The sequence below is a fragment of the Exophiala bonariae genome, assembly GCF_035927105.1.
Source record: "Exophiala bonariae strain CCFEE 5792 chromosome Unknown scaffold_2, whole genome shotgun sequence".
Lineage (NCBI taxonomy): Eukaryota > Fungi > Ascomycota > Eurotiomycetes > Chaetothyriales > Herpotrichiellaceae > Exophiala > Exophiala bonariae.
Genome location: NW_027042477.1, coordinates 1,916,383 through 1,942,253, shown reverse-complemented (window position 1 = coordinate 1,942,253; position 25,871 = coordinate 1,916,383). Strand labels below are relative to the sequence as shown.

The 25,871-nt window shown below is 51.0% G+C and overlaps 11 protein-coding genes across 11 annotated transcripts; 5 read left to right on the top strand and 6 right to left on the bottom strand.

Annotated features, from left to right (window-relative positions):
• Positions 1-3,198, bottom strand: TEF3 (translational elongation factor EF-1 alpha; the record flags this gene model as incomplete). The annotated part of the gene is made up of 1 exon (XM_064848791.1): positions 1-3,198. One exon carries the CDS (start codon positions 3,196-3,198, stop codon positions 1-3), a length of 3,198 nt encoding a protein of 1,065 aa, XP_064711415.1.
• Positions 3,199-5,312: 2,114 nt separating this feature from the next.
• LTR84_005218 (uncharacterized protein) lies at positions 5,313-6,234 on the bottom strand (the record flags this gene model as incomplete). Its single annotated transcript, XM_064848790.1, has 3 exons — positions 5,313-5,614; positions 5,682-6,072; positions 6,130-6,234. The coding sequence occupies 3 exons, from the start codon at positions 6,232-6,234 to the stop codon at positions 5,313-5,315; spliced, it is 798 nt and encodes a 265-aa protein (XP_064711414.1).
• A 1,677-nt stretch (positions 6,235-7,911) lies between these two features.
• LTR84_005217 (uncharacterized protein) lies at positions 7,912-9,658 on the top strand (the record flags this gene model as incomplete). The annotated part of the gene is made up of 2 exons (XM_064848789.1): positions 7,912-8,242; positions 8,295-9,658. The coding sequence occupies 2 exons, from the start codon at positions 7,912-7,914 to the stop codon at positions 9,656-9,658; spliced, it is 1,695 nt and encodes a 564-aa protein (XP_064711413.1).
• A 363-nt stretch (positions 9,659-10,021) lies between these two features.
• On the top strand, positions 10,022-11,420 carry LTR84_005216 (uncharacterized protein; the record flags this gene model as incomplete). Its single annotated transcript, XM_064848788.1, has 2 exons — positions 10,022-10,065; positions 10,124-11,420. 2 exons carry the CDS (start codon positions 10,022-10,024, stop codon positions 11,418-11,420), a joined length of 1,341 nt encoding a protein of 446 aa, XP_064711412.1.
• Positions 11,421-11,607: 187 nt separating this feature from the next.
• LTR84_005215 (uncharacterized protein) lies at positions 11,608-13,498 on the bottom strand (the record flags this gene model as incomplete). The annotated part of the gene is made up of 4 exons (XM_064848787.1): positions 11,608-11,919; positions 12,014-13,184; positions 13,269-13,399; positions 13,496-13,498. 4 exons carry the CDS (start codon positions 13,496-13,498, stop codon positions 11,608-11,610), a joined length of 1,617 nt encoding a protein of 538 aa, XP_064711411.1.
• Positions 13,499-14,560: 1,062 nt separating this feature from the next.
• LTR84_005214 (uncharacterized protein) lies at positions 14,561-15,692 on the bottom strand (the record flags this gene model as incomplete). The annotated part of the gene is made up of 3 exons (XM_064848786.1): positions 14,561-14,986; positions 15,040-15,264; positions 15,321-15,692. 3 exons carry the CDS (start codon positions 15,690-15,692, stop codon positions 14,561-14,563), a joined length of 1,023 nt encoding a protein of 340 aa, XP_064711410.1.
• A 518-nt stretch (positions 15,693-16,210) lies between these two features.
• On the top strand, positions 16,211-16,870 carry EAT5 (Cytochrome c oxidase subunit 13, mitochondrial; the record flags this gene model as incomplete). The annotated part of the gene is made up of 3 exons (XM_064848785.1): positions 16,211-16,410; positions 16,580-16,739; positions 16,817-16,870. The coding sequence occupies 3 exons, from the start codon at positions 16,211-16,213 to the stop codon at positions 16,868-16,870; spliced, it is 414 nt and encodes a 137-aa protein (XP_064711409.1).
• A 287-nt stretch (positions 16,871-17,157) lies between these two features.
• LTR84_005212 (uncharacterized protein) lies at positions 17,158-19,446 on the bottom strand (the record flags this gene model as incomplete). The annotated part of the gene is made up of 1 exon (XM_064848784.1): positions 17,158-19,446. One exon carries the CDS (start codon positions 19,444-19,446, stop codon positions 17,158-17,160), a length of 2,289 nt encoding a protein of 762 aa, XP_064711408.1.
• Positions 19,447-19,852: 406 nt separating this feature from the next.
• ADE1 (Bifunctional purine biosynthetic protein ade1) lies at positions 19,853-20,828 on the top strand (the record flags this gene model as incomplete). The annotated part of the gene is made up of 2 exons (XM_064848783.1): positions 19,853-19,996; positions 20,052-20,828. The coding sequence occupies 2 exons, from the start codon at positions 19,853-19,855 to the stop codon at positions 20,826-20,828; spliced, it is 921 nt and encodes a 306-aa protein (XP_064711407.1).
• Positions 20,829-20,928: 100 nt separating this feature from the next.
• LTR84_005210 (uncharacterized protein) lies at positions 20,929-21,955 on the bottom strand (the record flags this gene model as incomplete). The annotated part of the gene is made up of 2 exons (XM_064848782.1): positions 20,929-21,767; positions 21,874-21,955. The coding sequence occupies 2 exons, from the start codon at positions 21,953-21,955 to the stop codon at positions 20,929-20,931; spliced, it is 921 nt and encodes a 306-aa protein (XP_064711406.1).
• Positions 21,956-23,105: 1,150 nt separating this feature from the next.
• LTR84_005209 (uncharacterized protein) lies at positions 23,106-25,115 on the top strand (the record flags this gene model as incomplete). Its single annotated transcript, XM_064848781.1, has 5 exons — positions 23,106-23,232; positions 23,405-23,660; positions 23,707-23,836; positions 23,893-23,983; positions 24,037-25,115. 5 exons carry the CDS (start codon positions 23,106-23,108, stop codon positions 25,113-25,115), a joined length of 1,683 nt encoding a protein of 560 aa, XP_064711405.1.
• Between the last annotated feature and the right edge of the window lie 756 nt (positions 25,116-25,871).

Genomic DNA, 25,871 nt, shown 5'->3' with positions numbered 1-25,871 from the left:
CTACTCGTCCTCATCAGTGAAGACCTCCTCACCACGCTTGCGGCGTGCCATGCGGTCCTTCTTCTTCTTTCGCAGCTCGGATGAAGTCAATTTCTTGGCCTTCTTGTTGCCTTCAATCTTATTGCCCATAGCATCGAACTTGTCTTCCTCGTCACCCTTTTCGGTCAGACGGGGACCAGTACCTTGACCTGTCACCCAGTTGTGGCCGGATGGTGTCATCTTACCGTCGATGACGGACCATACTTCGCTGGTCAAGGATTCTGTGAATTCGGCGTTGTGAGAGATGATGACCACACCACCCTCGAAGACCTTGAGGGCCTTAGAAAGGGCACCTAGAGAGTCACGATCGAGGTAGTTGGTAGGTTCATCAAGAACGATCAAGTGAGGGCGTTGCCATGTGCAGGCAGCGAGGACAACCTTAACACGCTGACCTCCGGAGAGACCACGCATGCGGGAGTGAGAGATGAGTTCGGCGTCGAGACCGAAGTTGGCACCGTGTTGTTCAATTTCCTTTCGGATCAGAGGTCGGAACTGACCGCTGGCCAAAGCCTCCTTCTGATCAACATCGGCAACCAACTTTTGATGCGAGGCGAGAATTTCTGATCGAGGAATCCAAGCGTTGTCAGCAGTCATCATAGGAGTCCACTTCTCGTTCTTCATGCCAACGTTCTCACCAAGGGTGAAAGAACACTCATACTCGTACGAGTTCTTGAACTTTCTTCGGGAGTGAATGCCAATGACACGACGTTGAGTACCATCAATCTTGTAGATCTTGTCCATGGCCTTCTCGTCATCTTCAGTGACGATCTTGTTGGCGCGATCCATGGTCTCACGATCTTCTCCAGTTTGGAATCGCCATTGGATGTACTCGGAGGGGGTCTTGTCGAGATGGTTATCAATGTGAGCGAAGGCATGCTGTTTGATGTAGGCAATACGAATGTTTTCATGCTGGTAGACCTCACCCTCGGTAGGAATCAATTCTCCAGTCAGGACGTTGACCAAGGTCGACTTGCCAGCTCCGTTGGGACCGATGACGGCAATACGCGAGCCCAGAGACACCTGGAAGGTGATGTCGGAGATCTGGGGCTTGGGGGTACCGGGGTACTGGAAGGTCATTTTGCTGACACGGACAATGGCCTTGGCCTTGGTCTTGACACCCTCAAGGAAACCGGGCTCTGGGAATTTGAATTCCATCTCAGAAGCACCAAGTTCGAAGTAGGAACGAGCAGCTGGGTTTCGCTTGGCGAACTCGGTCAAGTTACCCTTGTATCTGCGCAGCTTGAAGCGTTCGTAGTGGATGACGTGCTGGATGACATTGTTCAAGAATTTCGAGTCGTGCGAAACGATGATGGATGTGCAAGGAGAGTTGGTCAGGTAGTTCTCGAGCCAAGCAACGTTCTTGACATCCATATGGTTGGTAGGTTCATCGAGCAGAAGAATATCGGGCTTCTCGAAGACAGCACGGGCAAGAGCCAGCTTCATCTTCCAGCCACCAGACAGGGCAGTGATGGGACCCTCGAGTTGCTCCTGCAAAAAACCGAATTCGACCAGGCTCTTTTCGACTTCACTTTGGGCGGTGTCGATGTTGACCTGAGCCAACTTCATCATGGTCCAGCCAATCACGGTGAGTTCAGTGTCAGCAGCATCAAGATCGTGCTCAACGAACACAGTCTTGACTTCATTCTGCTTGGGGAAACCCTCAACCTGCTCGTTGTTGATAGCACGCATGAGAGTAGATTTGCCGGAACCGTTGGGTCCCAAAAGACCGTAACGCTGACCACGCTTGAGACGGAGATGAGTTTGGTTGAGAAGAATCTTAGCACCGTAGGCCAAATTGAATTGACAGTTGCAAAGATCCTCGCCTTCTTCCTCATCGGGTTCTGGCTCAGCTTCATCCTCGATGTTGGGGCAAGCACGCTTTCGCAGTTGCTCAACGGTAGATTGTGCGTTGGACTCGCCGACAACAGACTTGAGGTATTCAACAGTGTTGGAAATCCAGTCAGGGAGGTCAACGACCTTCTCATCAATAAGCTGGCCAGCAATGGCGGAAACATATTCGATCACGACTTCGTGACCGGCAGACTTGTGATTTTGATCGATGATCGATTTCAGGAGGGCAGAAACGGTAGAGATCTCACCAGCAGTGGAGATCTTGGGGAAAGTACCATCTTCCTTGACAGCACCAACACGTCTGAGGGTATCAAGACCTTGCTTGGTCTTCTCACGAGCTTCGGGATCAGCCAAGTTCTCGTAGTTCTTGATAAGAGCAGGCATCAGTTTAGGCAAGAAAGAAGCAACAATCTGAGGATCCTCGACCAATTTGCACATGTTGTCAACAATGACAGCAGACTTTCGCTTGATGGCTGTCTCACGCTCAGCAAGACCACGCTCAAGGAGAGGAACCATGATGGCGAGAGTGGGCTCATGCACATCAGTGACGAAAGTAGTGGCACCGAGCAAGTGAACGGTTTCGGGCACGTTCTCAGGCTTAGCGATACACTTGATCAGTTCAGGGATGAAACGATCAATATCCTTGTTTTCGATCAACTTGCAGACTTTTTCCATTGTGCCATAAGCCTTCTTCTTGATTTCTGGTTTTGTGTCCCACATCGACTCGGAAACGATGGGAATCAGGGTAGGGACAAGGTAGGCCAGTTGAGTGGGGGCAGTTTCGACAAGAGCCTCAACGCAGTCGAGACCTGTAGCCTTTTCAGGCCATTTCTGGGCTGTGATGATGGAGTTTCGAATGTGAGGAAGAGCAGCCTTGACGGCATTGGGGTTGATGGCTTTGACGATGGCGAGAGATGCGGCCTGCGCAGCGTTCTTGACGGGAACCATCTTGTCACCGACTGCGGCGAGTGTGAGGGGCAGAAGTGAAATCAGATATGGCTCAAAAGCAGGAGAAATGGTGGAGTGGGCTGCAATGGCACGAATGCCATCGACAGCACGCTCTCGAACGAGAGCATCCTTCTTGTTGGCAAGTTGCTTCTTGAAGACTTCAACAGCCTTGAGAGGCACAGCGTGCTCTTCGATGGGGCCGTTTAGAAGGGTGGCAACATTTGCTGCGGCTGCGTTGGCCTCATCTTGTGCTTTTGAGATGGACAATTGCTGCAACAGCGACTCGAGGGTGGCAAGGGACTGCTTGGTCTCCTTTGCGGAGGTGGCAGGAGTGGAAGTCATGGTATCGACAGCGGGCATGTCGCAGCCGTTGGACTCTTTGTAGAGGATTGAATGAGGTTGTTGTTGGAGGTTTGTGCGTGAGATTCGGCGAGGAATGTGTGAAAAAGCGGTGGGAGTGAAAAATGTGCCCACGGACTGCGTTTTCAACGCACGTCTCGCTCTAGATGGCTTCTAATTGAAAACCAAGGAAAAAGAAAAGAAGCAAAGACTCTATTGATTTAGAGAAATGCAAGAGTAAGGAGGGGTTGTGAGTGAGAGAGAGGGGTGTAGAAGAGAAAAATAAACTGAGGGAGAGCGAGGGGTGGGCGGCGGTTTTATCAAATTTTTCTCAGATTTGGCCTTGCGGAAAAAATTTGGGCCAGGCAACGGAAGGGACAGTCGTAGTGAGTAATGTTCGGGTGAGGACCTAAAAATTGGGCTAGGTAACCATTACGGAGTTTGGAGGGACGGGGGACTCATTAAGGGTCTAACTGCCTAAGTAACTGGCACTGGGCAGACCGCCTTCTCCGATAGCCGTGATTCTGTGCCCCGGGTTGTGTCTGAACTGTTACATTCCTCATCCCCATCTAACCGGCCATTTTGTCCGTGCTTGTCGATCATTTTGACTTTCATCGGCTGTAGGCCATGGACTGGAGATAGTAGGAGGAGATACAATATTAATGAACTGCCTAACACTACCTCATTCCCAATTTTCCAGGGGAGGCCATGCATGGCTATTTTTGTCGTCACTCCCCTTGAAAATCATAGGTCAGGCTAGATGGCTTATCCAGACGAAACATCCTTCAGCGTTGTTACACAATAGCCAGGGGGTGGCAGGTACTTGGTAGGATAACAGGACCCTTTTCTGGGAGGCACTTTACGGCCACTGTCCCCTTTCTAACTAGACATCTTCCTGCATTTCCACGTCAGATCTGTAATGTCTCCCTTGGTCGTGGACTATTCTCCCGCTGTCGCCGCCTATTAGAAGACCACGCTCACTGCATGTGTAATCAGCCACCCTTCGCCATGTCGCTAATCATCTATCATGGCTACAGGACCAACAGCGCGGCAACGACGAGTCATTTCGCTCTTGTTTCGAAGTCAATCCTTGCCCATGGGGATTCAGTCAGCCTGGGGGAGATCTAAGCCACTGATGGTGCAGTCGCTAAGCCTATCGATACGAGATAGGGGTCCTGTTTCCTTTTTACTGATAAGCAATAAAATATTACCCGCCTCGTTTTCTCACGTCGGATACCCTTTACAACAACGACTTTGAGAAAATAAGGGATAGGTGCCTGTCACTTTGCACATAGAACGGGGGTTTCCCGTCTGCAATGAACCGGTATGACTGCCTGCCTACGTAGGTAATCCAGGACTTCTATGTTTTCGTATCATCGCAACAATTTTTTGAATTCGCTGGGGCAAAATGGATCCCGCTTACAGATTTGTCGTGGGCAACGGACCGGCCGTGATTGGCTGAAACACTCGTCAAGACTTGGCATTTTCGGCGGCTTCTCGGAAGGCCCAAAGAACTAGAAGTCCGAGCGGCTTTTCTAGAACATGCCCTAAATTTCTCGTGTCGGTGCACCATATCCGTGAGGTTTCATGGCCGTTGGGCGTTGTGGACCCGATCGGACAGAGTAAAAATGAACACAGTAAGCTTCACGTTATTCCTCATCTCTTCTTCGTCACTAGAGGAGGCCGAACCCCGGCATCCGCCTACATGGCAGCCCTATCGGACAGCTCGTCCGGCAGCGGACCTCTATTGACCTGGCTGTCAGGCTATGGATTCCTTCTGGCGTCCTGTTTGTTGCCAAGTTGAAGCGCTGGGACACGCAAGACATCCTTCATGGTAATATGCATGCAGCACAAGCGGACCGCCACACCTTGTTCCACATGTGTACATGTGTACCCCATATTTACCCCGGATGAAACCTATGTCAGCTCTGCACATGTGTCGAGAAAGGGAAAAAGTCGCCAGTACGAGTTTCTGAATCAACGACCATCAATTATAAGTAAGTAGTAAACAATCCAAAAAGCAATAGCTTAATCACCAACAATCATCCCCAATTAAATCTGCCGTACTTGATCATCAGCACAAGTTCATCATGTGCGTGCACCATCATATACTCATATCATCATACTCATCCACCTCAACGGCGGTGGTGATGCCTTCGCCTGCTGCTGTCACTCTCGCTGTCGCTGCTTCTGCTTCTACTCCTGCTTCTTCTGCGACTGAGCGATCTTCTGAGCGACCGCCCGATGGATCGGCTGCGACTGCGGCTGCGGCTGATCCAACTTTCTTCACGCCCGTCTTCGCCTCGATAACCACTCGCTCTGCGCTCCTTCTTCTTCTTTTCATGATTTGCCTCGATCTTGTGTCCAGCGTACGCGCCAGCAAGAGCAGAGGCGACTGTCACCAGGCCATTGCTGTGACCGAATTCATGGCCGGCCCCTAAGTAGTGCGGACGGTTAGCGCATCATCACCTCGAAGCAAATTCCCGAGGATTGGAACAACTTACATCCAGCAACGGCGCCACCCAGAAGTGTTGCTCCGACTTTCTTTTCGGCTTCATGGCTTTTCTTCTCGCCACGCTCTCTTGGTCGCGATCGCGATCTTCCTTGCGACCGTGATCTCCCTTGCGATCGCGATCGCGACCGTGACCGCGATCTTTCTCTGTCATATCTTGAACCCCTGGAACTTGGACGGTCGTAGTATGACTGGGCGCCTGTCTGTGGGGGTGGGGCGTAATATCCACTCTCAGCATCACGATATTGTGCTGCGGCATATGGGCCCGAGTTGCGTCGTCGAGGGCTGTAATCCCCATTGTATTGACCTACTTGCATAGCGGAGCTACGAGGGGAGCGTCGATACTGGTCCTCGTTTGGGGGTCGATATTCGCTATATGAATCCTGTCGGAAGGTTGTCAGTCCAACCACCCTCATTCAAATTGGAACGCTGCACTTTACCTGCTGGCCATAGCCCGACGGTTGATACTCTTGTCGCGGAGGTGGCGGATAGCTCTGATGTCCGCTGCCTGGTGGGGGAGGGTAGTCACTTGGATTGTACGACATTCTGCTGATTGCGCTGTAGAGGCAATGTCTTCTTCAGAGGTGTGAATGGTGGATGGAATGTCTAGAAAGCAACTACAAGCGAAAGCAGGCTACAAGATTTGTTTTCTACTTTGCCGACGTAATGAGGTTGCTCAGCTGAGCCAGAGCGAAACTTAGTCATCACATGGACACGACTTCTCACTCGCTCAGCTCAAGCCGCTTTTGCGGGCAGGGCCGGATCTGGCACCAGCCCTGAGTTACTTCGTACTCGCAGGTATGATTTCATGGGCGAAACCTTGATACTTGGAGAAGCCACTGCAGTCTCAGAGTTGAGCAAGGTTCGGGCACATGCTGGCTGTGTTGAGGCTTGAGGCTTTTCCGCCAGATCCGAAGCCGGATTATTCCACCTTGAATGCGCCGACCTGTTATGACGTCAGGGAGGGCAACACTGGCACAGACAAGCCACCCAATTCCAACAATTGTCTCACCAGACTTTGACTATTGTGAGTAACATTGAAACCCCTTATGCTTCCTGACTGTTGCAGTATTATCCACATATGTATTTTCTCCTACCCAGTTGATCGGTACATGACAACGTGTGCCGGGACTTTGGGCCGGCAAACGAAGACCCAACCAACAAGATATCGGCTTCGTCGTTAGGGACTCTTCAAGGCTAATGCTTACTCAAATTTGATTTTCTTTGATCATTGATTGGCCTACAAGGCTTTGATCCTAAGGAATGTAAGGCTACGGTATTGGAGATGCCTAGCTTCGCTCATAATGATGTTCAGAGTCTATCTCTGCCCCACGAATCTTCGACTGGTTGTAAATCCGTAGGCGGCTTGAGTTCACTCCGAAGAGACGCAAGCGAATCGTCTGGAAATCTCAAGGCTATCAATATACTCGAGCCACCAATATACGCACCCAGACAGGCACGCAATTTCAAGTCAGTTAGTAGTTGTAGTATTCCTGTTAAAGACCCAGCGTTGATCTACGGCGAAAGCTCGGAAAGCGCGGACTTCCAATCAGGGGGTTCTGTAACGAGAGCCTTGCCGGCTTTGTTTCGGCCAGGCTCTAGCAAAGTACCTGAGGCCAAGGAACCATGAAAATTCTTCTGCTTCAACACATCCCACCCAGACGGCAAGCTCGCCGGCTGCAACGGCCCCTACTCTCCTGGAATGAGTGCCGTCTTCCTTTCGTCTGTTTATGCTTAACACTAGTCGTTCGTGTTATTGGAGCATAGGCTGGTGGAGACAGCCTTATTTCATGGCCATTGTCCATTTGAAGTTGAGACCCATCGTTATTGTATGTGGCAGCTCGCACTTCGCTGTCCGAGCCTTGGGACCGCTCACCTCAAAGAGTGGTTTGAATTGCCTCAAATGGATATGGATCCTGCACTTCCATTGGCCTGTGCGGTGGTGATTGTTCAGACATGCATGTGTTGATAAGTTGATATGGCTTCTTTCGAGAAGTCCGACTTCGTGACTTGACGGATTATAAAAGCTGGCTCAAAGCCCCGGTTCTTGACATATTGTCACTTTTACATCACGCATCCATCGTTTTCCCATTGCTTGCTTCCACGTTCTATTTCAGAACTCTACATTCAGGAGTATCAGCTTTCTTTTCTCAACCATCACCCAGCTTGAAAAATATTCGATACAACCGCCCAAAGAGCACGGTCACCCACGAACTACCACAATGTCGGAGTCTTCAACCAATACCATGGCTGAAGGTCATTTGCCAGGGGATGCTCTTCGCAAAGAAGAAACACACCTCACTCGTGCCTCGACTCGCCGGACCTTAGAACGCTATGAGACACGGCCCACCCAAGGTGCGGTAGATGTCTTGGACCTACCTTATGACATGCTCGGCGAATCGGCCGATATGGCAGAGTACACGGAAGAAACAGCCACAGGTATCATACCCAAGCGCACAATTTCAAGAGTCAGTGGCTTGGTGGAAGAACACGAATTGGTCACCTTCACAATCAATGACCCTGAGAATCCGAAGAACTGGTCCAAGGCGTATAGTATGTAAACCCGTCCCCTTGAGGCTCAATCCAAGCACTAACGTTGCACCAGAATGGTGGTGTACCATGGTTGTGGCATTCACATGCTTTGTCGTCGCTTTCAACAGCGCGGTCATCACAGGTAATCTGGAAGGTGTTTCGGAAACCTTCAACGTCTCGATGGAGGTTGCGTTGTTGACCATTACCATGTTTGTCATTGGGTTTGGTGTAGGACCTCTCGTCTTCGCCCCATTGTCAGAGATGTATGGTCGCAAGCCTGTCTACATTATCACCATCGCCATCGCCGTGATTTTTGAGATCCCGTGCGCAGTCGCACAGAATATCGGTACCCTCCTGGTCTGCAGATTGATCGACGGCATCGCCTTTTCTGCCCCGATGACTCTCGTTGGCGGCACACTCGCCGACCTCTGGAAGAACGAGGAGAGAGGAGTTCCAATGGCAGTCTTTTCTGCAGCGCCTTTTATCGGACCTGCGATCGGCCCGTTAGCTGGTGGGTACCTGGGCATGGCCAGTGGTTGGAGGTGGCTGTACTGGATTCAACTGATCCTGTCCGGTATCTGTTGGCTTCTCCTCGTCTTTACCATTCCCGAAACATATGCGCCAGCCCTCTTGGATCGACGCGCCAAAAATCTTCGAAAGACAACCGGGGAGGCCAAATATGTGACCGAGAAAGACCTTGATACTCGACCATTCAGCGAACGTCTGCGCATCATTCTCCTTCGACCTCTTCAGCTCCTCTTCCTAGAGCCCATCGTACTCTTCATATCGCTTTACATGAGCGTTCTGTACGGGCTCTTGTACATGTTCTTTGTGGCCTACCCGATTGTCTATGTTGGAGGAAAAGGCTGGTCTGAAGGCAGTACCGGACTGATGTTCATCCCGCTGGCGCTAGGGGTACTCATGTCCGCAGCTTTGTCACCCTTGATCAACAAACATTACCTCAGCCTCTGCAAGCGTGCCCCCAATGGTAAACCGGCAGCAGAAGCACGTTTAATCCCCATGATGTTCTCATGTTGGCTTATTCCGGTTGGTCTATTCATCTTTGCCTGGACCTCATACCCCGAGCTGTCGTACTGGGGACCAATGATGGGTGGATGGCCAGTGGGCTTCGGATTTATCTTCCTGTACAACTCGGCCAACAACTACCTGGTTGATACATATCAGCACCAAGCTGCGAGTGCTTTGGCGGCCAAGACATGTATCAGGAGCTTCTGGGGTGCCAGTGTCGTACTTTTCACGCAACAGATGTACGATCGCCTGGGCTTTCAATGGGCAAGTTCACTTTTAGCCTTCATCGCCTTGGCTTGCTGTCTGATCCCATATGTATTCTATTTCAAGGGTGCAGCAATCAGGAAGCACAGCAGATATGCCTTTGCTGATGACGAAGATGAGAAATTGGGGATGGAGAAAGTGTGATTCTAAAATTAGTCTTTACTGTCTATATCGTTATTACTTGGGGAGAAGGGATTGAACGGGAGAAGTCGAGTAGTTAATATAACAAAAGTGATCATCATTTGGGTCCCTCATATCTTGTAGAAGGATTGTACCTGAGTAAATTTGCCCCTAACAATAGCAGCTGTCTTACCGTCCAGGCTTGAATGAGAGCCTGGCTTAAGCGACGGCGAGTTCCGTCTGCGGGGGTCATGCATCGGGAAGTGGCTGTCCGAATTGCACCATAGACATTACACTTCAAAAGTCCACGGCTCACAAAAAAGTGCTGGACACCGCCCAACATGTTGCGAACAACCTCCTGGAGACTCCAGACGAGCCTCACTCCCCATGACGACTTCACATCAGTATGTCCTGGTCACGGGCGCCAACAGGTAGATTTTCTGTCATTAATCATTCTCACACCGCCTTCTAATCCACTCGTGATATTAGTGGCCTGGGTCTGGGTATCTGTTGCAGACTCATCGATGAATTCCTCGACCGAGCGCAGCCTGACCAAAAATTGACCATCATTTACACCACCAGGAGTAGTCGCAAAGCCTCCGATACTCTTACAATCCTCGAACGCCATTTAGCAAAGCATGGCAACCGTGCAGCTTCAAATCGACAGGTCTTCTTTCAACCCGAGAACGTCGATCTCGGCAATCTTCTGTCTATTCGTGCCCTCAGCCGGAAACTTGTCGCCTCAGACCTTCCTCACCTGAACTCGATTGTCCTGAATGCCGGTATTGGGGGCTGGTCAGGCCTAGACTGGATCACCCTCGTATGGTTGATCTTGACACAAATAAGACAAGCGACAACATGGCCTGTCTTCAAGCGTGGCATCGTGGGCCTTGTCACCAAGCCACAATTTCCGCAAGATAAATCGATCAATCATGAAGAGCCGGTCCTTGGAGAAGTCTTCTGCGCCAATGTCTTTGGTCACTACATGCTGGTTCACTGGATGATGGCTTTGTTGCGCGCAACACCCTCCCACTCTCCTGGGAAGATCATCTGGACCTCGTCAATCGAACCAGGCACAAACAACTACAACCCAGAGGACCATCAAGGCTTGACGACTGATGCAGCGTATGAACATTCAAAGCGTTTGACGGACAGCCTGGCATTGACAGCGAATGGACACCCAAGCACCGCCGCTTCAGTCAAAGAATACACCACAGTGTCTGCATCGACCCACGAGGTAAAAGGACGGCACGAACTGTGTGAACCAACCTTCCACCTTGGTCATCCCGGAGTCTGTGTAACTTCGATAGTGGATCTCTACTTCTTCGTGACCCCTTTCTACTTCTTGGGCTTACACCTGGCAAGGATGGCCGGATCAGTATGGGCGAATGTGACGACTTATAAAGGTGCCTTTGCTCTCTCATGGCTAGCATTAGCAACAACCACCGAGATCGAGTCCAGGGCGCATGAACTTACTGGTAGTGATAAGGGTATGGTCAAGTGGGGTTCTGCCACGGCAAGATCTGGAAAAACTACCGTCAACCCAACCGAAGTTCAAGGATGGGGTCTGAATGGGTCTGGAACCCCTTTCACAGGGAAATGGTGGGCCGGAAGCGTGGGACGAAAATTTGGGGCAAAGGATGCCACGAAAGAAGACGTCGAGAACTTTGTCTCTACGGGGGCAATTGCTTGGAGCAAAATGGAGGCATTGAGAAAGGAGTGGGAGGCTCGGGTTGAAGCATACGAAATCAGGCAAGGCAAAGCAAGCAATGGCAGTGTGTCGTGATGGCAAGAAGAGCGACATATTAGAAACACAGTCCGTGAATGCAAACCTTCAAATCCAATTTTTTCCACCTCTTGACAACACAAGAATTGAAAAGAAGAGTCATTCCCGCTAGTCTTTCGGCCTTAGTCTCATCCAAAGGTCTTAGAAAAACCATACGAACCACCGCAAATAACACCTCCCTGTCCACTCACTCCTTAGTAACAGTCTGCTCCAACTCACTGTGCTCTTGACGATCGCGCTCGGCCTCGTCGTCGTCCTCGTCGTCCTGCCAGCCGCGACTCATCTCGACAGCCTTGGTCCACTTCCGATACATGCGATCACTGGCCTTCTGGGAGATCTTGGGCTTGAAGAAGAAGCGGCCCTCGGAGTTGATCTCCTTCAGTTCGTCGAATGACTTCCACACGCCGACGGCGAACCCTGCGGCAATGGCGGCGCCCAGTGCGGTGGTCTCCCGCATCTTCGGCCGGTCCACGGGGATTTGGATCAGGTCGGATTGCGTCTATAGATTGGGTGTGTGTGTGAGTATGACGGATCTGATAGGGACGGGGGGCGGGAAGGGGGAGAGGGTTTGAGGGTTAGAGGAATGGACATACCTGCATGCATAAATCACTGTTACTCATGCCGCCATCGACAGCCAGCTCCTCGAGTTTCACACCGGCGTCCTTCTCCATCGCGTCGAGAATCGCCTTTGTCTGAAAACACGTGGCCTCGAGGGTCGCCCGCGCAATGTGACCTTTCTCAGTATACGCGGTGACGCCCCACAACGTGCCCTTGACATCGTCATACCAATACGGAGCAAAAAGGCCACTGAAAGCCGTCACGAACACCACACCACCATTGTCCTTGACGGTCCTGGCCAACTCACTGACCTTGGCGGAATCCCGGAAGAAGCCCAAGTTGTTCATGAGGAACTTGACGCTCGAGCCGGCCACGGCAATGGAGCCCTCGAGGGCATAGACGGGCTTGATGCCCTGCGGGGAGAAGTCGAAGGCCACGGTGGCGAGCAAGCCGTGCTTGCTGATGACGGGCTTTTCGCCCACGTTGTACAGCAGGAAGCAGCCGGTGCCGTAGGTGTTTTTGGCCCGTCCCGGCGTGAAGCCGCACTGCCCGACCAGCGCCGCCGACTGGTCGCCCAGACACCCTGTGATGCGCACGCCCTGCAACTTCGTGCTGGCCAGCTTGCCGTACGCCGAGTCGTGGCTCGACGGGACGATCTTCGGGAGGTTGAGCTTCGGCGTCTTCACGTCGAGTTCGAAGAACGAGATCAGCTTGTCGTCGTACGACAGGTTGTGGATGTTCATGAACATGGTGCGGGACGCGTTGGTCGGGTCGGTCACGAAGACGTTGCCTTTAGGCCCGCCGTTCAGCTTGTACACCAGCCAACTGTCGACGGTGCCGAAGGCGAGGGTCCCCGCGTCGTACGCCTGTTTGACCTTGTCCACGTTGCGCAACAGCCACAGCAGTTTCGTGCAGGACGGGTATGTGGACAGCGGGAGGCCGCAGAGCTCCGTCAGGCCGTCGGCGCCGTCGCGCGTCTTGAGGTGGTGCACGATGCTCGACGTGCGCGTGTCGGTCCACACGATCGAGTTGTACAGCGGCTCGCCCGTCTTGGTGTCCCACACGCACGTCGTCTCGCGCTGGTTCGTGATCCCCACCGCTTTGATCTCCGAGATCGAGTGGCCCTGGGACTCGAACTCTTCGACCGCTTTGTCGATGCATTCCGACACCGAGGAGACGAGCTCGAGAGGGTCGTGTTCGTGCCATCTACAGAGCGCAAAGGAATGGGTTAAGATATTGGGAACATGTGATATATATAGTATAGAGTGTCCTGTCGTGGGAACTGCTTACCCTGAATGTGGATAGTATTGTTTAAACTCAATCTGATGCTGCGCGATTGGGTTGCCCGCAGGGTCGAAGATCAGGAAGCGGGAACTGGTCGTCCCGTTGTCTATGGACCCGATGAAGGTTTTGTCCCCGGCCTGTATGTAGCATTATATCAAGGTCAGTGATGGTACTTGTCTTTGACATCGTCCATGCCTGCCGCCAGGTCAAATGGGACGTGAGGCAATCCGTACCATCTTGGAAGGCTGTCCGGCAGGAGTACTCGAGATATGCTTCAATTGTTGAGCAAGTCTGGATAACATGAAATATCGAGATATAACGCCCGGTTGGGAGGGGGTAATTCTGTAGAGTCACGACCACGAGAGAGAACACGAGAACGAAACAGACCGAAGTGAAAGGGTTTAGGTAAATAGATAAATATATAAATAAATCAAAGCTGGTGAAGGGAAAAAAAACCTGGAGGAAGCTCTGATCTGTGTTGCTCAGATGCGGGGGGAATCTAGAGCTGAAGGGACGTAAGAAAAACATTCCGTGTCACCCACCTTGTAGCAGGCGGATCAGCATCAGACCGATTATTGAAGTACATGGGAAATCCATCGCTTTGCTCGTGTGTCACGGTCTCCCAAGGGATCTCCGCCATCTCGTCCCCCCTCCTCCTGTGATGCAACCCGCAGAGAAACCGTGAATGACGTTGGGTTTCGAGTCCGGGGGCCAATGAATGAGAGTTCAGGTTTATGTGGCTCGGGGATTGTATCCCCGAGCTCGAATTCGCCGCCACCATGCCAAGAGTCTGGGTTCATTCTTTTTGGCTGTTAAATTGCTCCCTGTGTCACCAGGTATGCTATGAGCAAGGTATGAAGTGAATGGAATGCTTAAGGGCTCCCTCTAATCTTAAGGGTGGGGAGCCCGCTATATACACCTAGCTATAGGTGGCAGGGTGCCTTAAAATAGAGTAGCTAGACACCCTAAGGTGACGGTGCACCTTAAATCTCTAATATATGCAAGGCTAGACTCGGGGGGTTTCGCTTTGTAGAGCGGGGGTGAAGGGGAAATTCTCGGTTCATATTTGGGGGTTCGGAAAGAATCTCGAGTGGGGGCAAAGGGTGAATGGAAAGCCACAGACTGAGAAACTTGAAAATCAGCGAGGAATCGAAACAGACGACGAGAGGCCAAAGTAAACAAAAGAAGTATTCGATTTTCTGGATATGATATGTACAGCACTGACTTGACATTCTGCAAGTGATCAGCGGCCTTGGAACGAGCTGCATAGTAAAATAAAACTCCCTTTCTACCTTGCTCTACTCTTCTTCGTCTTCTTCTTCCTCCTCCTCAGCATCTGGTTCAGGGCCCAGTTCTTCATACTGTTTCGCTCGGAGTGCTCTGAATCTCTCAGTTGGGCCAGTTGGTCGCGTGACCAAATCGGAGATCTGGCCACGTCCAATCAACGATGCAACAATGGATGCACCAACGATGAAAGTCAGCACGAATCGGTAGGTTCCGTACCAGGCTGGAGCCCATCCTCGTGCACCGGCCCGTGCATCATTGTAGTACAAGAAGGTGAAGGCAAGGAATTGAGCGATTAGACCAACTTCTGCGGGAAGAAGTAGGGTAGGCCATGCGACAGCAGTAGCGACAATACCCATGGAGTATCTGGGATAGCCTTGAGCACCACCGAATTTGGCCCATTCCAGACCCCAGTGAATGGCACCAAGGAAGGAAATGATCTATGATTTGGTTAGTCCTGATTCGCGACCAATTTCCCTGGTTGGAAACCTACAGAAGCACCATAACCAAGCTGGATTGGTTCGATGATGTGCAATAGCTGTTCAGCAACCTCGCCAGACAAGAAGAAGCCCTGTCCGTGGTGGGCGGCATATTGAATATCAAAAGATAGGTAGACGGTGGTCAGGGATGTCGCCAGATAAGGAATGACCCCAGCCAAACCAACGTAAAGTGCTTCACGAGGCACATCCCTCAAAGTAAAAGTTTCCTTGATGGTGTTCTAAAAAGCCACGGTCAGTCTGTGACAGCGTTCCACTCGAAATGCGGAGTACCGACAAAATCACTTCGAATTCCAGCCATCATGTCCACCTCTTGCTCTTCTTGATGAAGTCCAACCTCGCCGGTGACGGGGTGGATCGAAGACTCCGTCGAGACCTCATCGTGACGTGCCGAGATCAATTGCTTTCCCAAATCCGCCTCTGCCTTTGCCTTGTCATAAGCGTACGCATTGTTGGTGGCATAACGAACCAATGCCTTTTGCATAGGTTGTACGGTGGTGAGAGCTAGCAATCGGGAAGCTACAACTGGACGAGCTGATGTCCTCAACGAGGCCGTAAGGACATTTTTGCACAGGGTTGCTCGGGGAGAAGTGGTCAAGGATCGCGGAAAGGCACGGGCAGCTGTGCTTCGAAACATTATGGCGGACATGGTGGGCGAGGAGGGTCTGGGTGATGGGAAACTGCTAGACAGTCACAGACCAACCAGAGCCAGCTGGATTCGAGCTGGATTTGTCGTGTATAAGGAGTGGAGAGGGGGTGGAAGAGTGGTGGTGAAGTCGAAGAAACCGAATATTGAATGAGGTCTGAGACTGAATCTGAGCCTGAGGGAGCTCGACTGGCAGCTCACGTTGAAATCGCCCAACTGGGGAAGGTGCGGTGTTTTGCGTCACGCCGTATTGTCATAACAATGACGAGCTGGCAGGATTTGTGTGCAACTCCAGCGTAATCGCGTTACAAAATTAACAGAGCTCTCCCCTCACACCACCCGATTTTACCATACCATTACCAGCTTTTTCATTGGGTCTTTGCCCGCCAAGCCCCAAACCCATGATCGAAAGCTCCCCTGCGAACCCGACGTCCAACACTTGAACATCTGATGTGCTAGGTAGACAACCTCCATCTCAACTCTCCACTCCTGTCTCGAGCACGAAATAAAACCCCATCACCATGTCCTTCCAACGCGTAGGACTGCGTTTCGCCCAGCAGCAGCTGCGAGCACCGACCCTCCGAACCGCCATCCAGCGCCGCTTCGCCAGCACCGCCGAGAAGCTCCCTCCCACCGGCTCCAAGCTGGTCGGCCCAGCAGACAATGCTTTCAACCGAGAACGAGCTGCCGTCAAGGCCCACGCCGCAGCCACCAGTGGTCAGTATTCCCGAGAGACCTCTTCTCGACCCAGCCTCAAAATATGAAGAAGAAGCAAATACTGACTCTTAACTCACTCTTCAGATCTATGGCGGAAACTATCTATTTAGTACGCGAACCTTTGATGAGATTGGCACATAAAGAGAGAAGAGAACTAACATTCAAAACCACAGCGTCGTCGTCCCCTGCCTCATCCTCGGCAGCATCAACGCCTGGAACCTGTGGAACGAACATTGGCAGCACTGGGAACATCTCCCACCTCTAGAAGAGCGAGTCGAATACCCATACCAGAACATCCGATCCAAGAACTTTTTCTGGGGAGATGGTGACAAGGTGAGAACACAGAGACCACTGATTCCGTGCTCTCATGCTTTTACGGTCATCTTTTCGCTGACACCCAAATCTTGCAGACCCTCTTCTGGAACAAGAACGTCAACTATCACAATAAGGACAAGGCTACGTAAAAAAAACGTGTTGGTGTTGTGCGTTTTTTATTAGCCCCCCCCCCACATCAATTTTTATACAGACAGAAAACTCGTCAGAGGAGCGGTATCTTCTACTATGTACATATCCGAATGCAAACCCTGGAGAATTAGGTGATGATGTCAATCACAGCGGCGGAGAGAGAGAAAGAAGAACAAGAAGCAAAATGGAGAAACAGAATGCCTGAATTGATATCTCATTACCCATCATGACTTCAGAATCCCTCATGATTTAGACGTCTATTCCCGATACTAGTAAACTCTAATGCTCAAAGACGCATCTCATTATACTGCCTCTCTAGCTGAATGAACTGACTAGCTGTATCATTCGCCAGCACCAAATCGCCCTGCCAGTGCATGACGGTGGCTTTCTTCTTCAGCATCTCGAGCTGACCCCTCAGATCCTCAATATACCGGAACTGCAGCAACGCCTGATCGAGATGCTCGACGGCGTGGCTGATGAACTCCTTTTGCTTGGTCGACTGGTCCTGCTCCAAGTTCGCCAAGCCCATGTTGGCGTCCACGAGGAACGAATACGAGTGTGCCGCAAGATCGCAGTCTTTCGTCTCCAGCACCTGCGGCATGATGGCGTGCATGAGTTCCGCCGCAGCGGAAAACTCGCGCAGTGTGTTCAGGATGTTCGCCAGGAGGCCCAGTGATTCCCACAGCAGAGGGAGCGTTCGAGCTCGGTAGGCGATTTGGGCCGCTTGCGTGGCCAGCGAGAAGCCTTTCAGCGTGTTGTCGCTGTCGGCCAGGAGCCGGACTTTGAGGTTCATCAGTCGTATCTGCACGATCACGTCGTTGATCTCGGCCGTTGCTCTCTGGGCCAGTGTCTCGGTCGACTCGAGTGCCCTGTCCAGAATGCCGCGACGGTGCAGGAGATCGATTTCTAGCATCGAAAGGGAAAAGCCCATCTCCACGTCCGAGCGACCTTGGCCTTTCAGTCGCTGGAGGAGGAGTTCCGCCGCGTCGAGATCCCCTCGATGCAGCAGTCGACGTACCTTGAGGAGTCCCGTGTAGGATGTTAGGTGGTTGTGAGACTTAAGCACTCGGTGGATTTCGGGAGGGAGGTTGTTCAACAATTCCTCTGCCTCGTCGTACCGTCCTCGGTGTACGAGAATACCCGCTGTTCGACAGCTATACTTGAGCAAATCGTCCAGTGAAGCTTCTTTGGCGTGACACTGCAGAAATGTCTGCGCGCTTAACCATGCCATGTGGCTAAGGCCAATCCTGCTGTAGGTGGCACCTCTGAACAGGAGTGCCGATCCATCCGTACCATTCGCTGACTTCACAATGTCGATATGTGAGGCTTTGGCAATACTCTCAAAAACCCCGGCGAGACTATCACCGGATTGTAGTCCGAGCTTGGCTTCGGTGAGCATCGAAGTGCTGAGCAAGTTCCACATCTCTGCATCTCTCGCTCGTGATTTGAGGAAAGCTAGACCTTCTGTTTCACTTCCGAGAATACCACTTTCACGTATCTTCTTCATCTGTGCGGGAAAGTTTCGTCCGAAATGGTACAACCAACTCATGCAGAAATTGAGACATGTGGTATCCTTGGTCTCTCGAGCAGTAGCTATTGCTTCTTGCATAGCAGGCAGTGCCTCAGCGTGACAACCAAAGTCGGCTTGCAAAATGGCAAGGTTGAGGAGTGCATACTGGTAGAATGTACGCTCTCGAGTTTGCATCGTGTAGTCGAAATATCGATGGAGGTTGTCGAATGCGGAAAAGTAATCTCCTGCGCGCCAGGAATCGAGGAATGCTAGATAATGACCAAGTTTGGGCATGGCTCTGCCAGTCTTGGACATTTGCTCGAGCCTGGATTTCATCTCATCTGGTAGACGACCTCCGAGTCTCTGCATTTCTGAGACTTGAAATTCCATCAGTTTCTCCACTTCATGGGGACTGTATGTCGAGTCTGGATCTTGTGCTATCTCTGCGAGCCTTCCGTACATAATCTGAGCAAGTGGATGAGAGCCATCGATTTGAAGTTCTTCAAAATTGCCGTCGATTGCACTTCTTCCAAGTGGAGGATTTTTCTTCTCGTGCGCCTGTCGAGTGGGAGCACGGTACACTATGAAATCTTGCCAGAGTGTGATACTGTCCTGAAATTGCAAACGCTCATATTCGAGGTGGCACCGGCGGATGAAGAGGCCCAATGGAGAGGTCCGAAGAATGCGTCCATACGTTTGGTCCGAGACCTCACCAGTCTCCCGTTCTCTCAAAATCTGCTCTCTAGGCTTGGTAAGAAGTTGTGGTAGGTTAGTAATGAATGATTCGAGTGCATCGGAGCAATCGATGGCCCATAGTTTCTTCAGTAAAAGATCATACAAGGACCGCCCAGGTCTTGCTGATGGTTGACCAGATAGAGTCGATTCAAAGGCTGAGATAGGCGTGGCAGGTTCAAAATCATGGCCGGCGGATTTATCAGGGGGTAGAATTTGGGCGAGGATAAATGCTAGCACTGATTTTGCTTGGGATGTTGGAACGACGTCTTCAGCATAGAGTAGGCTTAATTCCAGAATGGCGATTTTTGCAGGGGTCAGGTATCGACTCATGTTGTAAGATTGATCCCATGTTCTTTACAGTTGGAGAGACTTCCACTCATTGCTGTCCGAACCAGTAGGACTCCGGATTCAGAATCGTTTAAAGCGTTCAAGATGTGACACAGGTGTTCACGTCTTTCCAGAGGTGGTGTAAATTTTCAAGCTCGCATAGATTGAGGCAGTCAGGTAGTACAAGAGAGGCAAGGCAGTCCAAGGGAGCCGCGTGTGGAACGCGTAGTTGAAGCGCTGCCTGTGATTGGTCAGGTCGAAGAGGCTTCACAAAAAGTTTGCGGCATTTGCACAACTTTTTACCATTGAAAAGGCAACTGTTTCTCAGGACTCGAAGCTTCAAAATCCTCCATTATCATCTAGAACGAGAACGGTGCTGTCGTAAGTGATACTCGATAGCTGACTCAACATGGCTCCAAAGCAGTCAATATTGGGGGAGGCACTACCGCTGGTTGCATCAGGCAAAGTCCGTGATCTCTACCAGGTTGACGAGAAGTCCTTACTGTTCGTTGCTTCCGATCGGATTTCTGCCTATGACGTGATCATGAAGAATGTAAGTCCTTAAGTTCCTTGAGCTTGTGGCCGCGTCTGTTAACGGTTGAACTCAGGGCGTCCCAGATAAGGGCATCATTCTAACCCTTATCACAAAGCATTGGTTTGAGTATTTGCAGAAGGAGATACCAGATCTGAAGACACATTTCATTTCTCTGGACTTGCCTTCCTCTGTGCCTCAAGATAAAGTTGCTGAACTCAAGGGTCGAAGTATGCACGTCAGACAGTTGAAGGTCTTCCCTGTCGAGGCCATTGTCAGAGGCTACATCACAGGCTCGGCATGGTCATCATACAAGAAAACCGGTGAGGTCAACGGTAGAAAGCTTCCTGAAGGTCTGCAAGAGTCACAGGAGTTCCCAGAGCCTATTTACACCCCAAGTACCAAAGCCGAGCTGGGCCAACATGACGAGAACATCTCAACGGAGGAAGCAGCCAAGATCGTGGGAGAGAAGTACGCACACAGAATTGAGGAGTTGTCACTCACGATCTACAAGACTGCCCGGGATTACGCCAGAGAGAAGGGAATCATCATTGCTGATACAAAGTTCGAATTTGGCCTCGACGAAGAGACAGATCAAGTGGTATTGATCGACGAGGTTTTGACCCCTGACAGTTCGAGGTTTTGGTCCAAATCAACCTACAAGGTTGGTCAAGGACAGGACAGTTTTGACAAACAGTTCCTTCGGGATTGGTTGACAAAGAACGGCTTGAAAGGTAAAGAGGACGTCTCAATGCCTGAAGATGTCCGCGATGTGACACGCTCGAAGTACGCCGAAGCATTTAAGATTCTCACTGGAAAGTCATTGCAGGATACCATTCAGAACTTGCAGTGATCTTGTATCTCCAATGCGGAATCATGATCATTTTTGCACACCTGGTGCTTTTACATTGTACAATTACCTTCCAAGCCTGTTGAGTGGAAGTTCAGGTTCATTATCGTACACCAGAATAATCTTGAGTCCCAACTTTGCCAAAATGTGGCACTCGTTCTCGGAAGCTCTTTTTCTGCTGCGGTAATTTTCTCTTTTCCTCCTCTTTCCTTGCGAGCTTCTCCTCCGTGACTTCGCTCAACCGTGCGCTGCCCTGATCACCTTCTTCCCAGCCAGTGCGCCCATCAACCTGCCCACGCTCATTCAAATTGGTAGCCCACATAGCAGCAATCCCTAATTCGAATGGTCCGGCCTTTCGATCTGTGAGTCCAATTCCAAAGCTCTTCACCTTCTGTCGTAGCATCTCTGACTGTGGCTCAGTGACAACACCGTGGTTTGTCCGAACGAATTCGTGCAATCGAATCCAAACTGTCTCCCATTGCCCAGGGTCATTGGGCCCATTTGCCCCCTTGTGATATTTCGTGTACAATCGATGTTGATGTATGTCCGACTCCACTAGGGAGTCGGTTTGGATGTTGACAAAGTATTTTCTCCCGTCACTCTTTACTCGTAGTGCAAGGTACATATAAGTATCCACATCCCAGAATAACTCTCCGAACAGCGTTCGCCCTCGGTCTATGTTCCGCCACGCTGCATACCCTGTTCTCTGGATGTCTGGTCGATCCGCAGGAAGTCTTGTAGAGATGTTTCCGCGGAAGAGGATGTGCGCAGGTGTTTGAGGGTTCGAAGAGTGATCAGCAGGCTGCTGTATTATGTCTGCCGTCGAAATTCCTCCCACTGTTCGATCAGACATCGCCTTCAGTGTAGTTATGGTATCTGGATCTGCGAAATCGAATATCGGGTAGGGCGCGACTGGTAATTGCAGTCCTTCGAGGTTCAGAGCTGTAAGCACCGCGATTAGTGATTGGTCTTTCTCATGCCATTGGTATGACACCCCCGTGCCAACCAATGTGTTAGGTCATGATCCCGTTCACAGATGCATACTGACTGAATTTGGTTGCCCTTTGAAACTCCTGGTTTGTCTTGCTCCAGAACCCTGGCGCACAACGGCGCAGAGACGGGATAAACATGATCGCAATCCGTTTACGAGTCTCGATGTGTAGCCATAGCTCTGTCGTTATATCCAGTCAACACCATGGTGTCTGTCTTGGTTCATTGCCGTACGCCACTTGCATGAATCTCCAACAAAGCCTCTCGGTATATTGTATATCCGGCCGGATAGCCTGTCCGGCGATCCTTCCCGACGAGGCTCCGTCTTGGCCCGGTTATAATTGCCCTTCCTGTAAACCTCAGACAACCATCAGGGTGTATAAGACTCTCCTTCTGATCAGAATCATTCATCCTTTCTTGTTATTTTGATCACAAAGATCGGGTGTCTTACCGGCCCCCCCAAAATCATTCTTGCTCTTTGGCAATGTTTTGCCGGGGCACAAGGGCCAGGGGAACCCTTGTGCGTCCGGAATATCACACCAGTGAGTTGCCATCAATTCAGACCAGTGGTCGGCGGACTGAGATCGGTCCAGTGATGAGTTCGTGAGGATGCTTCACTGAACCAGATCGATCGTGCCTTTATCCCGGGGAGTTCATTGTCATCAGCAGCTAACAGCAGACAGAGTGTGTACGTAGGCACAAACGATGAGTTATCATCCCATGATAACTCATCGTCCGTCTCCCTCGTCGATGGGGTAGACGGGTTACATGGTTATGTCTTCCTCATCGATGTGGGAGATGGCCACGGGACTTATGTCGACCTCAATTTTAGCCTTGCTTTGTGAGCCCTTTGGGGTGCCATGCAGGGCATGGCGGCGGTTGATAACGCGGGTGCTGCAGTTTTATATGCAGCACCGCGTGTTGTGCTGGGAGCACACACGCAAGGTAAGCAACTTCTAGTTTGTCCCCTTCACAAAGACAAGGCCTTGATTGTGCCCTTTCACTGCGTCGTTCGATATTCGGGGCGACGTGCAAGACAACCTTCACTTCTTCTCACCTCACTTGAGTCAAGTGACTTCACATCTCTCCTCTCACTTTCGAGTCATCTCTTCATTTCACTTCAAGCAAACAAGGCCTAGAAACCTTTTAAAAAGCTTTGAACTACTCATTCTTCTCTCTCATACTCCAACCCTTGCCTTCTACACCAATCTCTCTCATACACTGCCTCTATCAATCTATACCTGTTCTCATCCCTTTCAGTGCGAAACTTCATCATCTGCAAAGCCCTCAATGGCTGAACTTCCTCCGACCAAAGCTGTGATGGCAGCCCCAGCTCTGTCTCCGCCCAGCGAGACAGATGCTCTGGCCGTGGGCTTGGGAGCAATGGTTGTTGGTGGAGGTGCTCAGAGCGGATCTGGTAAGTTTAGTCTCATCCATTACAGCTTTAGTCGTCCACAATCCTACCCACAGCAGCCCCAGAACACTGTGCAAACAACTTCGAGACAGCACGAATACACCCTTTACCCCCTCTCAGGCACACAATTCTTGCATGAATTCAAGCATACTGACCATGACTGTGTGTGATCTAGATACCTCGGAGCCTACGGTGCCATCCGGCCCTAGGACTCCAGAAGACGAGAACAACTTCGGCGAGAACGCAATGGGCGCCATGCCATACCAGGCATCGGCAGAAACTTTGGCGATCGCAAGCAGGATTGCGCACCGTGCCCGTGGATATACAGGCCACGACGGTTTCGTTCCTCGAGCAGACAGGGTGAGAACCGGGATCACCGCAAACAATGCGCAGGGGCTTTACCCACCCAGCGCATTATTGTTCATTGCGAAGTAAGTACAATCAGAAAGGGATACGACCGTACACTGACGTGCCCAGCTTGTCAAACCAGCGCTCAGTCGAGCAACTGGAAGTCTCATGCCAGCAGGTATTCAGTAGCTTTGGGCCCTGCCACGTAAAGGTCCGCTATGACCGAAACAAGCATCCTTTCGCTTTTGTTCAATTTGAGGTACGCTTTCTGTTCCATCCCATTCTTCCCTTAAAATTTACTGAACACATAAACAGAGCGATGAAGATGCGAGCGCTGCAGTGGACGGCTCGGTGAACTTGAGCATTGATGACCGGAGAATCCGTGTCGAGCGTGCCAAAGCTGAACGTGAGCACACAACCATTTCCCACGTTCTCTCTTTACAATACTGACAAAAGCAGGTGCTGTCATTCTGAGCAATGTCAATGGCATTCAGATCACAGAAGATGAAGCTCGTTTCATGCTTGAACGCTATGGACCAATCGAAATCATGGCCACCACCGAAAAAATGGACAATCCACCTCGTAACAACATCAAGGGCGGCATGTATGTCAAGTTTGCATTCTACCTCGACTGCCAAGATGCACTCAAGGCATTTCCACACCACACCTCTGGCTACATCTTGATCTTGGCCCCATCCTTGGAACCAAGAGTTCATTACAATCGAGGCACCCCAGTCGTTCGTGGGTTTTCGACCCCAAGATCCGCAGTTGACCAGAAGAGTATTTTTGTTGGCAACCTTCCAGAAGGCACCACCCGGTCTGATCTGCACGACCTTTTCGATGAGTTCGGCATGATTGTCCAAGTCAATGTGATCCGCAAGGTCTTTGGGGACGATGGAGTGAACAACTTTGGATTTGTGGAGTTCAGCACCGTACAAGAAGCAGAGCACGCATCCCACGCAGAGCGTACATTCAAGAATACCAAGCTTCGCATTGAACCCAAAGAGTATTCGGTCAGACGCAACCCTAGTCACACCCTTTCCACATCATATATTCCACCCACTCCAGCACATACTTTCACGCCTCGCAATCATTTCGAGAACCTCAATTACCTCAACGCTTCACGCTTGCCGTTTGCTCAACCTGTCTTCAATCACACCCAAGCCAACAACACCGCTGCATTGACCCACGCTCAAGCAAGTGCCGCGATGACTCAGGCTCAAGTCCAAGCTCAAGCCCATGCGAACGCAACCATGACTGGAATTCATACCCAAGGCTTCACTCATCTCGAACACCAGAACCCATTGCACTCATACAGCCTATACAGCCAAGGCTCATTTACGACTCCTCCTCATCACAGCGCCAACCGCATTGCAAGCCACGGTCATGACGTGGGAATGTTCTCACCTACACCGAGCCATCATGCTCATCCCTTCAATCCCATCGTCGCTCCCCAAACTCCACAGTACAGCGGACAGCCATTCGGAACCACACACTTCATGAACCCCATCCAGGAGGCCGAGGGCGAAGAGTACTAAGTACCAGCAAGTCACTACTTCATCCGGGCAGAGCGTTGCAGAGCATCGCATTGCAATGCACTTTTTCAGCAGGGACTACCACAGAGATTGGAAAACTTCCACAGCAACAGCAACGGTCTTCACGAGTCAATCAACGGAGCCGATTTATTGCTTGTTTCTTTTCATCTCTTCTTCCGCTTATGTATGATTTCCTCATTCACAATTCAACCCCAACGCCAATCGACAAACAGAGCTACCGGTGGACAAACATTCATGCACGCACGAATCTACCTCGAACGCACAGGAGAGGAAGTATGACAAGGACCATCATGAATCACGTCACCAACTGAGCTTTTTCCCCCTTCTCCTCGCAGGACGAGTCGATGAATTGCCCCAGGGGGTGGACGGCATAGAGTGGACTGGAGTGGACTCCTCCCACCTTCAATTACTTAGTTAGAGCCAGCGAGCAAGTGTCTTTCCTCGTCTTTTTCACATCATGCCTCCTGAACCAGTCAGTCAGCCAGTCAGGCCAGGCAGGCCGAGACACAGACAGGAAAGTCACATTACATGACGCCGAACGAGCTCTTTCCTTGACTCGGAATGCTGGATAGCATTTAATAACGAAACTCGTTACTTTGATATGTGTTTTCGTCTTCTTCGCTTTTCTCCCTCTAGTTACTGTTTTGGGTGCCCTGATTGATTCGGTGTCTTTGATGGCTCTGGACTGAAGTTAGCTGACGTCTTGTCGAGAGCATGTTGCGTCCCTAGTCAAGTGAC